This window comes from Halichoeres trimaculatus, unplaced genomic scaffold (assembly GCF_033239565.1).
Source record: "Halichoeres trimaculatus isolate MK-OKI-2021-1 unplaced genomic scaffold, fHalTri1.1 fHalTri1_scaffold_3, whole genome shotgun sequence".
In the NCBI taxonomy this organism is placed as follows: domain Eukaryota; kingdom Metazoa; phylum Chordata; class Actinopteri; order Labriformes; family Labridae; genus Halichoeres; species Halichoeres trimaculatus.
This window is the reverse complement of record NW_027437181.1, coordinates 16,642,193-16,657,962: the sequence shown is the minus strand read 5'-3', so window position 1 is coordinate 16,657,962 and position 15,770 is coordinate 16,642,193. Positions and strand designations below refer to the sequence as shown.

Genomic DNA, 15,770 nt, shown 5'->3' with positions numbered 1-15,770 from the left:
GGCACAGGTAAGTGTCATCACTTGTCGCTGCAAGTTGACATGGAGTTTGGATCCTTTTTCGTTTATTGATTGGAAATTAGAGTATTGTGGAAATTTTAGACCCTGATAACCTTTTCTCTTTAACTTTTTTTTCATTCAGAATCCAAAAAGATTAGCATTAAACAGTAAATTATCACAACTACCATTGGTTTCAACTTTCCATACTTGATTTCATATGCTGTCCAACATTTGAATGACGACATTTCAAGATGTGTTTTCAGATTCTGTAGTTTTAAAACTTATAAATGTTTTGTCAAGAAGCCGAAAAATTGCTTCACATGCAATTTTTGGGATCCTGGGCCGTTATCCTGGGACAAAGAGTTATGATTGTACGATAACAACGCATGTGTTCATGTGACAGTTGTTTGATTTTGCTTCCATGTTATCAATAAAAAGCACATTTCTTTTAGATAATCTGTGAAAAAAAAAAACCTTTTTCTTTTAATCACAGTTTAATCATGGTAAATTTAAAATGTGGCTCTGGTTTGACACATGATGATTACATTATAAGGTAATGAGATTTGTTTATTTCTAGACAGAAGACAGAAAAAAGAGACACTGTGTTTATATGCCTTTGTCTCTGGACTAAAACAGCATGAGTTCTTACAATAAAACCTATTCAGAGTGACTGCAGTCACCAGCCGACCGCTGGCTCAGGAAAAACTGCTAACTTGATTCTGGTTCTTGTTGTGAAGGTGGTCACTGAGGGAGATGGTAGGGTCCATGTAGAAACCACCAAAGGACACTGCATCTTCACCATCGAAGGGGCTGAGAGGCAGGATGAGGGAACGTACTCTGTCATTGTTCGAAACCCTGCAGGAGAGGATACCGCTGATATTACTGTGAAAGTTGTTGGTGAGCTAAACAACAGGAGTTTTATCCATCACTGATTAAAATACATCCTTCATCAGTCTCAGACATCATTGAAAATTGTTGAAAGTTTGGAATATGTCCCCCCAGATGTTCCTGATCCTCCACAAGCAGTGAGAATCCTCAGCGTGGGGGAGGACTCATGTGTTGTGCAGTGGGATCCTCCTTCCTTTGATGGTGGCCAGCCCATTATTGGTAAAAACAAACAAAAAACGTGAACTTCTTGCATTGACCAAACCAGCCAAACAACTTGATTCCTCTCATTCTAACTCTCAGGTTATGTGCTTGAGAGGAAGAAGACAAAGAGCTACAGGTGGATGAGGCTGAACTTTGACCCTTATCCTGAAACAACCTATGAAGCCAAGCGGATGATCGAAGGAGTGGCGTACGAGATGCGAGTCTATGCCGTTAATGGTATTGGCATGTCCCGTCACAGTCTGGCCTCACATCCTTTCGTACCGGTCGGTGAGTCCAACACCAGCTCCTATCTCTTCTGCATACTTTATTAGAGCTGCTGTTTCTACAAAGGGACTGTGCATTCATCATTAGAATTAAAAAATATTAACACATTTTGTCATGCCTCAAGCTGGCATGTCTGTGTTTCTCAATGACTTAGGGGTTGTCCCATGCCTGGTCTGCTTGGTCTAAAGTTACACTTGGGTCACGTCACCTGGGTGACTTGTGGTCTTAACAGATCCAGGATCATGTTTTCTGTTTGCTTACTGAAATCCAAGAAGTCTGTGTGACAAATGTGCTGATCTGGGGGTCATGTCTTAGTAATGTTGGCCATGAGGCTGTGTTTCAGTCTGTTGGATCATATATTGGATTTTGTATGTTGGATTTTTACTTTGGCACTTTGTTTATCAATTAGACACTTTTGTACTTTGTTTTGGGGTTTTTTCTTACTTATTCACATTTTGTATTATTATCATTTTTTACCTTTACTATATTCTGAGCTCTGGCACAACTTAAATAATGTGGATCTCATCTTAAAATCATGGGTCTGATAGATTTGACTGATGACACTAGCTTGATCCTTTAGAGACCTGCTGACTTGCTAAAGTTCTTGAGGACTTTTGAGACGCTGTCCTCCAAAAGACTTTTTCATTCAAATAGACTAGTGGACAGAGCTAGAAAGATGTGACCTCTTTCAAACCAGCAGCCTCCTCTGTCCAGAGTCTTCTTTGTCCTCAAGATGTAGATGTAGAGATGAGCCCTAATCTAAGGACCTGACTCTTCTTCACTGGACCATGCATCTGGTCAGCAGTTGCTTGGTTTTAACAGCTCCCCACGGTCTTCATTGCACTGTACCGCACATGGTTTCTGTCCTTGAAGTGAACCAGTCTCTGTCTCAGTGTTTTTGTGGGTTTGAAATGTAACAACATCCAGGTACAGGGACAGCAAAGAAAGAGATTAGGAGCATAAGGTCTTCAAAATATGGCTGGGCCTGACTGAAAAGGACACCAGGAAAGAGCTGAGAGTAGAGATGTCACTCATCCCTCATTGAAAGGATCCAACCGAGGTGATTCAGTGATCTGATCAAGATGCCACCCTGAGGTTTTCTGGGAGCATTTGACAGGAATGACACCTAGGACTTCCTGTAGGGATGATGTATCCAATCTGTGCTGGGGATTGACTTGGACTCCCTCAAGAAGAGTAGGAGGATTTTGCTGGTGAGAGGGATGTTTGGAGCTACTTGCTGGTTTGTTGAAGGAAAATGTGGATGGTTCGTGGATACTCTTCCTGTCCACTATTCATATCTGCCTGAATCCAGATCCAGATTAAGATCTACAGAGTTTGACTGATGACAGTTTTTAACTTGTTTTTGAGGAGCAAACACTCAGTAAAAATAATTTTAAAATTCAAAACTTTAGATAATTTATAAATTCAGTCCTATATGAAAACAAAAGTCAGATGATCAGAAGGAACTCCTTTTTTCTGACTCTCTGTTTTAAATTGAATTGAATTGAATTGAATTGAATTTATTGAATCAAAAGGAAACTATATTTATCTCTGAGGGGAGCAGTAGAGCAGTCAACGAATGAAAACAGGCTGCACAGACAGACCATATTGCACATTAAATTCAAGTCTACTGTTAAAAAACGCTAAAACCCAAACTCCAAGAAGATTAAAAAAAGTAAATTGAATTGCTCAGATAATAAAATACAATAAAACTGAGTTAGTAAAATATTAAAGTGCCACTGAAATACTAAAACTTAAAACAAATTTAAAAAAAGAAAAAGGAGTGACAATCGAGTGCCAGTAGTGTGAAGTCAGGTGCAGAAAGGAGCATTAAATGCCAACAGAGGTAGGTATATGACAAGTGCTAGTGGCATTCTGACAGTAAGGACTGGATTATGAATGTTTTGAGGAGGAGCTCAGCTCCGAGCTCAAAGGATACATTGATTTACTGCCTCTCTACTTGCGCAGTACTCTCCAGTTCAGGGTCTAAAGTTTGTATTGTCTCTTGGTCCATCTCTGATTTTTTAACTCCCTTCCCATTCTCCGCTTGTTGATTTAAGAGGGAACATCATTGTCTCCAGATGGCCAGAGGCTTGTAAGGCAGCTGATTAGGAAACAATCTGTGGCATCCCTCTCTATAAATAATGGCCTGGGAGCTCTTGGCTCTGTTGGGACCAGCTGCTGAACACAGGGGGGTTCATGCTACCGTGGAGGCTGCTCCTGGGGGAGCATTGTTGACACTCCAGCAAATAGAAGTAGTAAAGAGAACACGAGACTGTAAGAGAATGAGAGGTTAGAGCCAGGCACTGGGAAGAAGAGAGGCACAGACAAGCTTCAATCAGCAGCGGGACAGAGAGACACTGAGACACGATGACGAAGCCTAAACTTCCAAAGACAGCTGAGAAGAAACCAGCCGAGGAAGCACCTGCTGATGCTCCAGTGGAGGTGGAAACCAGCAAGACTGAGGTGGAGGCACCACCAGCACCACCTCTTCCTGAGGCAGAAACCTGCAGTGAACCAGCACCGGAGGTCCCTGCAGAGGCTGCTGCTGGTGATGGAGCTCCAGCTGAGGGTGAAACACCACCTGCAGATGATGTTTTACCACCAACAGAAAGTGTTCCCCCTGCAGAGGAGACCCCTGCTGAGCCTGTTCCTGCTGCTGAACCAGAACCAGAGCCTGAGCCAGAGCCAGAGCCAGAGCCAGAGCCTCCTGCTAGTAGGCATTATTCATTAAGAGATGTTTGAAATAGTTAGCCTGTAGAGAGTTAAGTTTAAGTCATTTGTATCTGCATGATATGAATGGGGAGATGGGCTGCTGATTTCTTTCCCCAGTTTTCTGCATTGATCCTTTTCTTCCTGTTGATGCTGCAAACAGATGAAATGGTTTGCTACCTGATTTTTCAAACACCTCTGAAATGGATTTGCATTTTGTATCATTCATCCATATTACTCTCTTTAAACCCCCATGCTGTGTCAACTTTCCTCACACGGGGAAACCCTTGACCTCTGACCTCTGTCGTTTCCATCATCTTCCTGCTCTGTATACTTAGCCTGTGACATGGAGCCCAGTGGCCTCTGTGACAACAGGCCACAAGTAGAAATCAACACCCCTCACCATGTCCCCGTAATGTCAGCGAGTTGTTGCAACAACTTGAAAAATTTATAGCTGACTGAATATTTCCTCCGAGCAGTGACAAGATGTTCTTTTCTTAAGTCTCTAGGACAGAGGTCGCCAACCAGTCGATCGCGATCGACCAGTCAATCTTTGAAGCTTCCCCGGTAGATCTTAAGAAATCGTAGAAAAATGAATCACTGCTCATCACGCATGATGGAGTTTTCCTCCAGCTTTTGGAGGAAAAGCCTGTCAGCTTTCATATCACACTGTTATTGTATGGCTCTGTGCAGGGGCGTGTCCGGACTTTCAGACTGGGGTGGCTCAATCGGGGCAGGTGGTAAGGGGGGCAGGATGTGCACATTTCCAGATTGTCACAATTTATCTTATTTAACTTCACTCTCTACTTTAAGAACTATGAATTATTATAATTGTATGGATATTAAATCCCAGTTTTTGCTTTTAGTATAAAAACTGTATTATGCATAATGTGTCAGCTAGTCTATTATTTTAAAGCAGTACTTTTAAGACAAAATTGAAAAGATAAACCTTTGAATTACTACAAATGGGACATTTAAAGGAGTAATGGAAAGAACATATTAAATGAAAATGTGCTGTGTGCAGTATTCCTTATTACTCAGTGAAACACTATATTAATTTGGTAGAGACAGAGTCAATTGCAGACATATCAAAGAATAAGAGTCATCTTATTGTCAGCCACCCTACCGACTGTCTCATACTGGCTGTTTGCAGCAATGAGCCAGACTACAAGGCCCTCACAGACGTATTCAGTCACAGCCATCTCACTAACATGTGTCTTTTATATGATGTTTAAAAATGATGCTGCTTTGACATGTAACTGATGTTAACTGCGGGTAACTGAACGGCACTGATTGAGAATTTATTAAACACTAAAGTTCCAATTTCTCATAATGTAAAAGGAAAAAGTTATAAGTTATATAAAAAAGAAAAAAAAGTTATATAAAGTTTCAGCAGGTAAGCAAAACAGCTTCTAACACTTAAATCCGAGGGACTTAAGTATGATTCATACATCTAGGCTCGTCAAAACTGGAAATACATAATGTGTTTTCCGTTTTTTCTCAAGCCTTCAATAGGTAGATCTTGCATTCACACCAGTTGGGTTTAGAGATCTTGGCCTCGAAAAGGTTGGTGACCACTGCTCTAGAAGAACTCTTCACTTATTCATAAAACAACCAGCAGTAACATGATGAATATGGCAAACAAACAATGGTTAACCAGAGAGACTGAGCTGTGATTAGATGTTTGGTTGTGGGGTGAAACATTCAAAACTGTGCATGTTTACAGTCAAAACTCCACATGTGATTGCTTTTTCCTTCAGAGCTTAAAGCTCCCGTGAGGTGCTTTTAAATGGCTCTAAACATTAACGGATGCCTTTAATGAGCTGTAAAAGGAAAACAAAATCATCAGCACTGAGATTGATTATTTATGTACACTTATTTTCCCGGCCTGTCTGCCACTGCTGCAGGGTGGATGTCAGATGAGGACATAAACAGCATGCCTGCTGGCTTTGTTGCCTGTATTTGATAGGGCAGCAACTGAGACAGGAAGAAGAGAGTAGGGGATGACATGCTGCAAAGGGTTGTGGTCAGGAGTCAAACTGGCACCTGCTGTAACAAGGACTGTAGGCTTAGTACAATGAACGGGCACTTAAACTTCCTGGACAACAGGCAAGACTCACAAAAACTGAATGTTAAAGGAAAGCAGGATGAGTTATTCTTTTAAAAGACACCTCTTAGTTATGAAGACTGACCACAGGGGGCGACAAAATCAACACAAACCAGAAGCTCCTCACAGAAGTAGCCAATGTACTGTCGATTTCACTACAACATTCTGAGTCTGCAGCGTGAAGAATTTGTGACTTCTACAATGTGTCATCCAAAATGACTTCTTGTAATTTTAATATTTAATGAAACTTTATTTCAGAATATTCAGCTTCACATGGGAATTCAGTCATCTCTGACCGTCGTTGTCTTAAATTAGACACAAGACACTCATAAGTGAGAGCAGAGTGGATACAGAAGCTCAGTGCATTAACCTTAAATTGCTCTGTCATTTGTTTTGCATTATGAATGAGGTCTGTCAGTCTCTGCATACTGAATAATGTGATACTTTCCGTTTGCTTTTGGCACTGGTGTGGCTAAAACAATGTGTGGGAAGCAGCTGATGAACCATCGTCTATCAATGCGAGATGAAATCATGCCATTTCATCCCTGAGAGACACAAAGTGCAGCAGGCACTTAGACGTCAGCTCAGCGGTGATCTGCGGGTCAGTCAGACAGCTCATCTTTCCAGGGTTGACGTCAGCGGACGCACAGCAGAAGAGATGGCACACACTTTTTTTTTTTTTTTGGAAGTAATGTCTTTGTTGTTTTCGAAAAGGACTGAGTCTTTTGTTTTTATGCTTTATACATATTGACGTCACTGTTGGTAAATGTAATGTAAGCAGTAAATGTTGGGTTAGTATTTGATGTTAGTTCCATTGATGTTTTCCTGCAGTGGTTCAGCTTCTCAAACCAAACCAAAAACATTTTCCATCACATGAAATCAAATTTAATGGAGCAACTTTAGTGCCTGAATGAAGCAGCAACACAACTGCACATAAGGAGAAATAAGTAGACAGAAAGAGGCAGCAAGTCATCTAAGGAACAAACTCAAAGCATGGAGATACTGAAATTGTCAACTCCAGACTGAATAACTTGAATGAGCAAGCTCTTGAACCTTTACGTACTTCCTGTTATGTAAACTTTACAGAACACTTGTGTGAATTGATGGTAATTGGTATATAAAAGCTGTCACCCACTGAAGTCCTACGTCACTCTGCAAGTGTCGAGTTATTTCAGTTTAATTCGTCATCCATTATGAGTAATTTTCAGTAATGCTGTAACTGACTAACTCGCTTATTCACTTTCCCTCTTTCACCCTCAGCTCCCACAAGTGAGCCCATTGGACTGTGCGTGGAGGACATCAGCGACACTTCCATTTCTCTGAAGTGGCGTCGGCCTGAGAGGATCGGCTCATCTGAACTCGAGGGTTACGGGATCGAGTACTGCAAGGAGGGCAGTAAGTGCTGGAGTCACAGACCTGCATAGTTTGATAAGGACCTTTTTTTAAAGCACCAAAGTTCATTGGCATCAGACATGTTTTGTCACATCAAAGGCCACAACTGAGCCATAAAAATCCCAGATATTCTCCAAAGAACAGACAGACTACTGGAAAACTAAAAGTAAAAAATGGCTCAGATTAAACTGTATCTTTATTTCTGATGGTTTTACATCATTTTAATTTGTTCAGCCGATGAATGGATCCCAGCCATCGAGGGCCTGACCGACAGGACAGCGGTGACGGTCAGAGGCCTCACCACGGGAGACAAGCTGCAGTTCCGTGTGCGAGCCTTCAACATGGCTGGACCCAGTGCTCCTGCCACTCTGGCTCAACCCGTCACCATCAGAGAGATAATGCGTGAGTGTTCATTATTTATTTGGTGCTTTTGACTTCTCTCTGTTGCTGCTGCTGCCTCTTTTCTAGCTCTGGATGAAACATGACAACCAATAAATCTCATACAGATGAATGTTTAAAGTCACTCTTAAGTTTGAGCTTTCTCTGACTTCTGCTGTTTTCTCTCTCACAGAACGCCCTAAAATTTGGCTCCCAAGAAACCTTCGGCAGACCCTCATCAAGAAAGTTGGAGACACTGTAAACCTTGTGATTCCATTCCAGGTGCAGAAAACATAGAGCTGCGTCAACAGACGTATACTTCAACTGATAAAAAGATGACAGGGACAGGGAGTCATATATGACTGGAAACAACAGAAACACCAGGGTTAAATATGAAAGAGGCAAAAAAACTAAATTTTTATTACATTAAGATAATTTGAATTAGCCATTAACTCAGATAAGTGGGAAAACTGGGTAACACTTTACTTTAGAGGTCCGCAAATTTCATCACACTTAAGTAATAATTAGACTTTCTTTTTCTTGTTTCTTTGAAATTAGCGCATAACTTCTTTAAAATAATGTCAACATTTTTTTTTGCAAGTCACAATTGGTAGGTTTCTTTTTTCAGTTTCTTAGAAATTTCCTCCTAATTGCAAGATAAGAAGGTGACGATTGTCAAATAATTTATTTGAAATTAAATCACAGCCCACCACAATTTTTTTTAGAAGTATCCCAACGTTTCTGCTATTTACAGAGAAGCAGGTGATAAATAGCTGATTAATTCTTGAACACAGAAGTTGAGGTTCATTGTTTCATCTGATAATTACCTTTGAAATGTTAAGTGAAGAATTCAATTTACAAAAAGCAGTTGATAGTTTGCTATTTTTTATTTGATTTCACCAAGGTCTTTAGTACCAAGTTTGTTGATATGCATAATTGAGATCACATGCAAAATGATAGACCCTTATGATTAGGCCTATAATGTTTTGCATGATACAACTGAAGGCTTCAGATGTGATATTCACCAAGAGTGGGGTCGTAAATTGGCCTTACCTGATTGTGACAGACACTGCGAGTACAGGCACACAGCAAACACAATCCGACCAGAAGTTATGTGCTCATTTTCACCAAATTCTTGTGAAATTTTGAGGATGATTTCAAAGAAATAAGAAAAAAACTTTGTCTTATTATTACCTGAGTGCGATGAAATTTGCAGACCTCTTGAGTAAAGTGTTACCAAAATCTGTTGTGAGTGTTTCAAGATTTTATCTTATTATCATCTTATTTTATTTTATTTCATTTTATGTTGTGAGGATGTGTCAAAACAGCAATGAAAAACTGCTGGTCATTTTTGGGTCATGCAGGGTAAACCCAGGCCAAAGGTCACATGGAGCAAAGATGGGGAGCCTCTTAGCCCAACATTTGCCAGCGTGAGGAACAGCGAGGTAGATACAATCCTCTTCATCCGTAAGACTGACAGGAAACACTCGGGGAAGTATGACCTCCAGGTGGTGATTGAGAACGTGGAAGACACAGCCAGTATCACGCTGCAGATTGTTGGTAAGCAGGACTGAACACGTGCAGAGCTTCAGTGGGTATTAGCGGGAAAGAATACAATCTCCACAAACAGCAATCATCGGAGTCACTCTTACCTTTAAGTGCTACTGCCTGCGGAGAGCTAATTATATTCCTCCACTGTAGATCTCCCTGGGCCCCCTGAGGGTCTGAAGATCGCGGATGTGTGGGGTTTCAATGTTGCACTTGAGTGGAAGCCGCCTAAGGACAACGGAAACTGTGAGATATCTGGATACTGCATTCAGAAAGCCGACAAGAAGACAATGGTGAGACAGTTCATGTCTGCCTTATTATACTCCTATAAATCATCCAAATTTGGCTGTACACAGGCAAGTGATGGAGGGCAAAGGTTATTCAAATAAAGTCAGCTGAAAGAAAATTAAATTCTTTGTCAATTTAGGATCTGCAAAAGCCTTTGGTTCAGTCTCCACTGATAATCAAATGTGCAAGTAAAAGCATGGAATAAGTGTGAGTCTTAAATTCTGTTAGCCATTCAGGTTTCAATATCCTGTCTGAATGGGACAGAGACAGCCAGACTCACTTTAAATGTTAGTGCTGGTGTGTTGCACCACCGCATTGCATGAAATTACATTTGTGACCTCAGTGGATGCTCACCGTGGTGACTGAGTTAGTTGCTAATCCATGCTAGTAGCGGTTATCTGTTTGACTCAAAGAGACAAGACCTTCGGATGGTCCAGGTCAGGAACCCATGGGCAATTTTTTTGAGGTCATGCATGTGGTCGTCATTAGCGGCAATGTAATTAGGATGATAATGTCTTAGCAACAGATTTTTACCTGAGCTGGTCTAAAGCCTCATTTCAAACCCTCTCTTTACATTACATACAGCATGTAGACGTGTGTGTGTGTGTGTGTGTGTGTGTGTGTGTGGGAGGGGAGGTTACTGTGTGGACTGACAGGGGATATTTTAGCCTCCCCTGTGACACATATACTCACATATACTGTAATCAGCTCCACCAGAAGTGATGCATTATGGGTCGGTTGGCAAGAGGTCCAACTGGCACCATCCTCCAACTCGAGCTTCCAGGAAAATGTGGAGTGGGAATGTCCTAATCTTATCCTCGCAGCCTTGACCTGGTCCGGATTGTCTGTGCTGTGACGCAGGGCCATTGTTCTGCTGACGGTTCATGTTTCATCGTGGTCATTATTAGATCACATTAATTTTACTCACATCTCTAGATGGAGAGTGCAGGGATGTTGATTATCATGTTACCAAAAACAACGGTCTGTGAATCTGTGAGATGTCAGACAACTGGTGATAGATGTCATAGTGCTGAGGGCACACGTGGCTACAAGTCGGTGATCCATTACATTCATGTTCCCAAATAAATGACTTTAAACTGTTAGCTGCTACACGTTCTTTAGTTTCACAGTCCTCATGAAAATATTTGCTACTGCTTCTGAAACTGTCAACCAAAAACCAAGCGGCAACCTCTGGTCTGGGAATATGAGACAATGCAGAGGTGCTAAAATCTGCTGTTTCTCGAGGGTTTGCTTAAGGCTGGCCCTGGAAGTACCGAAAGTTACATACACACCAAGCCAAAAAAGCCATTTTCAAAGCAGAAATTAACCTACTTATTGTATTTTATTTTTTTTTAACTCGGCCGTTCAGTAAGATCGCAAGCTCCCTCAATAAGAGGCACAGCTGAGGGTCATGTGACCAACAGGCACCCTATGGCTGTAGGCGAAGCCCTTGCCACTACCAATATGGCCACTATAGCCGATGTACTTCATTTTCCATTTCAGAAACAGACAGGTGACGTCGGCGAGACTACGTCCATGTTTTATACAATCTATGGCTAAAACCTACAAAAGTGTCTGTAATCCCTTGCAAGGACACATTATCTCTTTGACATCTTTTATCTCATTTATTCAAAATTAAACATTTATTGACCTATAAATACTGAATCTAAACCATCTCTGTGCTTCACATGAAGGAGTGGTTCACAGTCTTGGATCAGTACAGGAGGACAAACTGTGTGGTGTCTGACCTTATCATGGGGAACGAATACATCTTCAGAGCCTACGCCATCAACTTAGTGGGCTTAAGTCCCGATCCCTGCAACACCAAAGACAGCGCTTACATCCAGAAAACAGGTGTGTGCCAACTGCACGTCATTAATTCAACAGCTAGTTTTGATCCTGATTGTGTTTTCTTAAGAAATATAGATGTTAAAGAAACCAGTGTAGTTTCCTCAATGTAGGAAAGCAGCACCAAAGAAAACTGTCTTTATGTCTCCACAGGGATTTCCTATAAGCCACCAACTCACAAAGAGCACGACTTCTCAGAGGCTCCAAAGTTCACTCATCCTCTGGTGAACCGGTCCATCATCGCAGGATACAATGCCACGCTCACCTGCTCAGTTCGAGGCATACCAAAGGTCAGTGCTAAAAGTGGGTGATAATAGTAGCCAACAACACCAACATTTAATAGAAGACTCTGAAAGTGATGTTATTATGAGAGAGCATTGGCTTGAAACTTAAAAACATGTTAAAGTTAAAGATATTTTATGACCTCGAGAGATAACAAGGAAATTCCCTCTTGTTCGTGAATAAAGTAATTATGAAACAAGAGTCAACTTCCTGTTTTTACCAAGCTTTTAAATCATTCAAATGAGAGCAAATGGTGATCTGTCATGCTAAATTTATAAAAAAGCAGACTGAGAGAGAAAAATTAACAAAAAGGCCTCCAAAGCAAAGGAAATCAACTCTCTGACAAACACACACACACACACACACACACACACACACACACACACACACACACACACACACACACACACACACACACACACACACACACACACACACACACATACACACACCTGTCTTGTCTGCCTCTTCATGCAGACTTGTGAGGATTAGTAGTGAGCAATAAACATTCAATCCTCAGTGTAAGAGTATCCAGCTGATAAATGCAGCCCTCTTCATTGTTATTAACAACCCACTAAGAGACTTTGTCCTGTCTTGTTAGCCCAAAGTGACCTGGTACAAGAACAAGATGGACATCTCCAATGAAGCCAAGTACCGCATGCTCAGCAAACAGGGAATCCTGACACTTGAGATCCGTAAACCCTGTCTGTTTGACGGAGGAGTGTACATGTGCAAAGCTGTCAACGCCAGCGGAGAGGACATAGTGGAGTGTAAACTGGAGGTCCGCCGTAAGTATCCTGATGAAGAGACAGAAACCCTTACATTTTCATGTTCTGTTAAAGTCTGTGTCGACATATATCAAAAGTTCATGCAGTATTTGGAGATAGAAATGTGTGCACCTTCTTCAGTTTCTATTGTATTGACACAGCTGTTATATAGACTTAAAGTATAGAAACACAAACAGGTAATTGTGAATATACCCTTCAGGTTTGAACAGATCTTCAAGCCCCTCCCTGTGTTAACTCCTAACCTTCACTGTCGATGTTTTGTCCCTTCATGCTTTAAACCCTCCCCTGATCCTGAGGTAACACCCAACTCCAGCCCACCCACTGATGAATGCCTCACACAAATTTGTCAAATCATCTGAGCTTAAGGACAATTATCTCTTGTATGTGTTGGAAATTTAAAGGGATGGGTTTTTAAAGGAGCTGTAATCAGAGAGTCATTTTTGATGACAGAGCTCATGAATACTTTTTGACTATTAGAAGTTTCATGCAGAGCAATGAACCAACACACATGCTTACTATTCCACTGTTAACATAAATGACCGTGCAGTTCTCCTTAGACTGTTTTTTGCCTTTCAGCTCCGTGTTTTGATTGTTTCCCTCTCAATAACACATCCTAAGCATGGAATTACACTCACAGATTGAAAGTGCAGTGTGTAGTATGTTGTGGTACTAGGCCAAACTTAAAGAGCAAAACAAGCTAAGATGGCCCAAAATGAAGACTAAAATAAGAGGGTTTGATGAACAAAACACAAAGAGATGAACAAAAATAAATTTAAATTATTGCATAATCACCCCCAAAATAAAAAAGTACTGTTTTGATAACTTTAATGAGCCTTAAAATAATCATTATTGATCCTATTTATTTGCATCACAGCAGCTTTTTGTCCCTAAAGGCCACAGTCAAGCTTCCCTGTTGTGAGGAGAGCATTTCAATGAAGAACCTGACCTCCAGATATCACTAAATGAAGCCACTTTTACACATTTGAACATGAAGGGACATTGTAGCCACCTCAGCTCCACACATAAACATTTTCGCCAAATTATTTGCCGTATAAGCCGACACCAGGATTGACAGCTCTGTTAAAAAAGGCTGTTCCTGAGATGATGCACCCACTAGATAATTAAAACTTGGATGTCTCTAGGTTCTTTGTAAACATAAAGCCTAAAGACCAAAAACACAAGTGCTGTTGTACTGTTCACAAGTCCACAGTCCACTCTGAATGAAGATTAGAAGTGGGCTGTGACAATTTGAGGCAATCTTGCTACTTCATTAGTGATTTAAAAGTGTGTTGAAGTGCATCACTAGCACAATTTTCTTCTGTAGCATGGTAACACAGGGTAGATTGTGATGAATTTGTATCTGGTTTCTAAATATTGCACCAATTAAATCAATGTGATTTACATGTCTTGACTTTTGTTCCTGGTTTGCAGCTCAAATTGCAAAAGAAGAAAAGAAAGATGATAAAAAGTAAGAGGCTGAAGCAGGAGAGTGAAGAAGAAGTTTTGTCCCCAGAGGCTCCTGCATGATGACTGTTTGGAAAGTCTTCGCCTTCAAACTGTGTTCAGCTCACAGTGATGTATTTCTTTTTGCACCATGTTCCTCTTCTGCATCTTGTAATCCACAATGTCATTTCTTTGTGAATATTTATTTAATTAGGTATCAACAGTCTGTACTACACAGATGTAATGGATTAAGTAAATACATCCAAGTAAAATAAAATAATTTCTTTTTTCAGTCCTGTTCCTCACCAATTTCAGCATCTTCAAGGAAACATGATACAGACTTTTGCTTTGTGTGCATAAAGAGATGCTTATAAAACATGAAATATGGAGTGATTCAGTTTTTCATATATATATAGTATGTGTTTTGTGTTACTGTTGTTAGTTATAAATGTTCAAGTGGATAGCAGCTTGTGAAACTGTCATCATGATAGATGTAGGTGGTATTCAGGATATGCAGAAAGAACAACCACTGATACTCAGGAGTCCAGAGGAATGGAGAAGAATTGTCGGGGGGTTTAGTTTTATTGTAACAAAGCCTCTCTAAAACCTGAGGTGTGAGGCATGTGCCTAATGTGCACGCCACAGAGGGATGTGTGTGGAGGGCTGAAATAGCTGGGATGTCCTTTCCCCACTGAGGACATGTGAGTGAGGAGGGACAGAGCAGGAGCTGCTGTAATATCACACCAGTGTTTGTCCTTTGATGCCCCAAATGTCAATATGTCTTGTGCCTTTTTAACATACAGCTGCAAAAGATCAGGGTGAGCCTTTTCTTGTTCCTGCACATTATTAACATGTGTGAGTAATGTTCAACAGTTGTCATGTTTATCCGGTGCTACTACACAAGAAATCCACAAGTTACAAAACAGAAAGACGCCAAGGTCCAGAGAGGACTGAGGGCAGGTTAAGAGAAATCTTTATATGTTTGCTCTTTGGACAACTCACTGAGGGTGTTCTTCAGTGTACCACATGCTATACTTTGAACACCTTATTCTCTTCATACACAATGTAAAACCATACTAGATAGCGAACATCTAGGTTAGATAAGGAGTGATAATTTTGTGTTTTGTCATAGAAAAACTGGGTTTACTGAGGTGCAATCAACCTGCTGTCAACTCTTGGCAAAAAAAAGTAAAATCTAGATAGCTGACATATTTCATCTTGAGAGGGGCAGACATGCTGGCTCCAAAGTTCTGTGAACACCTTCTCACAGGTGGTGACTTATTTCACTACAAAAACATAGGTATAAACCTCAAATGGTTGTGGAGGAAAGGTTAGTGGAGTATCAAGAGGAGACGCCAGGAGGGGCACAACACCATCCTGCAATATGATAGGACACCCCTGGTCCCATACCCAATTTATAAAGCTATGATTGGCTGTTTACTTTGCTTAAGGCGGGATCTTTAAAAAAAATGTTAAGTAGATTAAAAAATGCCTTTTTGTTAAGTTGCACAAAGAAATTGCAAGAGTTATGTGCTGTTAAAGCCGATCTGTGAGTTAAAATGCAGAAGATATGAAAAGGGTTAATACTATATTCGTTTAGTTTATGTGCACAC

At 40.8% G+C, this 15,770-nt stretch overlaps 1 protein-coding gene across 1 annotated transcript in view; it reads left to right on the top strand.

The window, feature by feature from the left end:
- mybpc3 (myosin binding protein C3) overlaps positions 1–14,457 on the top strand; it is a 35,242-nt gene extending 20,785 nt beyond the window's left edge. Inside the window, exons 19-30 of the mRNA XM_074665833.1 lie at positions 735–894; positions 1,000–1,104; positions 1,186–1,374; positions 7,451–7,585; positions 7,817–7,984; positions 8,154–8,242; positions 9,325–9,520; positions 9,662–9,801; positions 11,491–11,650; positions 11,798–11,934; positions 12,528–12,714; positions 14,146–14,457. Coding sequence (XP_074521934.1) covers positions 735–894; positions 1,000–1,104; positions 1,186–1,374; positions 7,451–7,585; positions 7,817–7,984; positions 8,154–8,242; positions 9,325–9,520; positions 9,662–9,801; positions 11,491–11,650; positions 11,798–11,934; positions 12,528–12,714; positions 14,146–14,186 — 1,707 coding nt within the window. The 3' untranslated portion in view covers positions 14,187–14,457. The remainder of the gene's footprint in view (positions 1–734; positions 895–999; positions 1,105–1,185; positions 1,375–7,450; positions 7,586–7,816; positions 7,985–8,153; positions 8,243–9,324; positions 9,521–9,661; positions 9,802–11,490; positions 11,651–11,797; positions 11,935–12,527; positions 12,715–14,145) is intronic.
- The last annotated feature ends 1,313 nt before the right edge of the window (positions 14,458–15,770 follow it).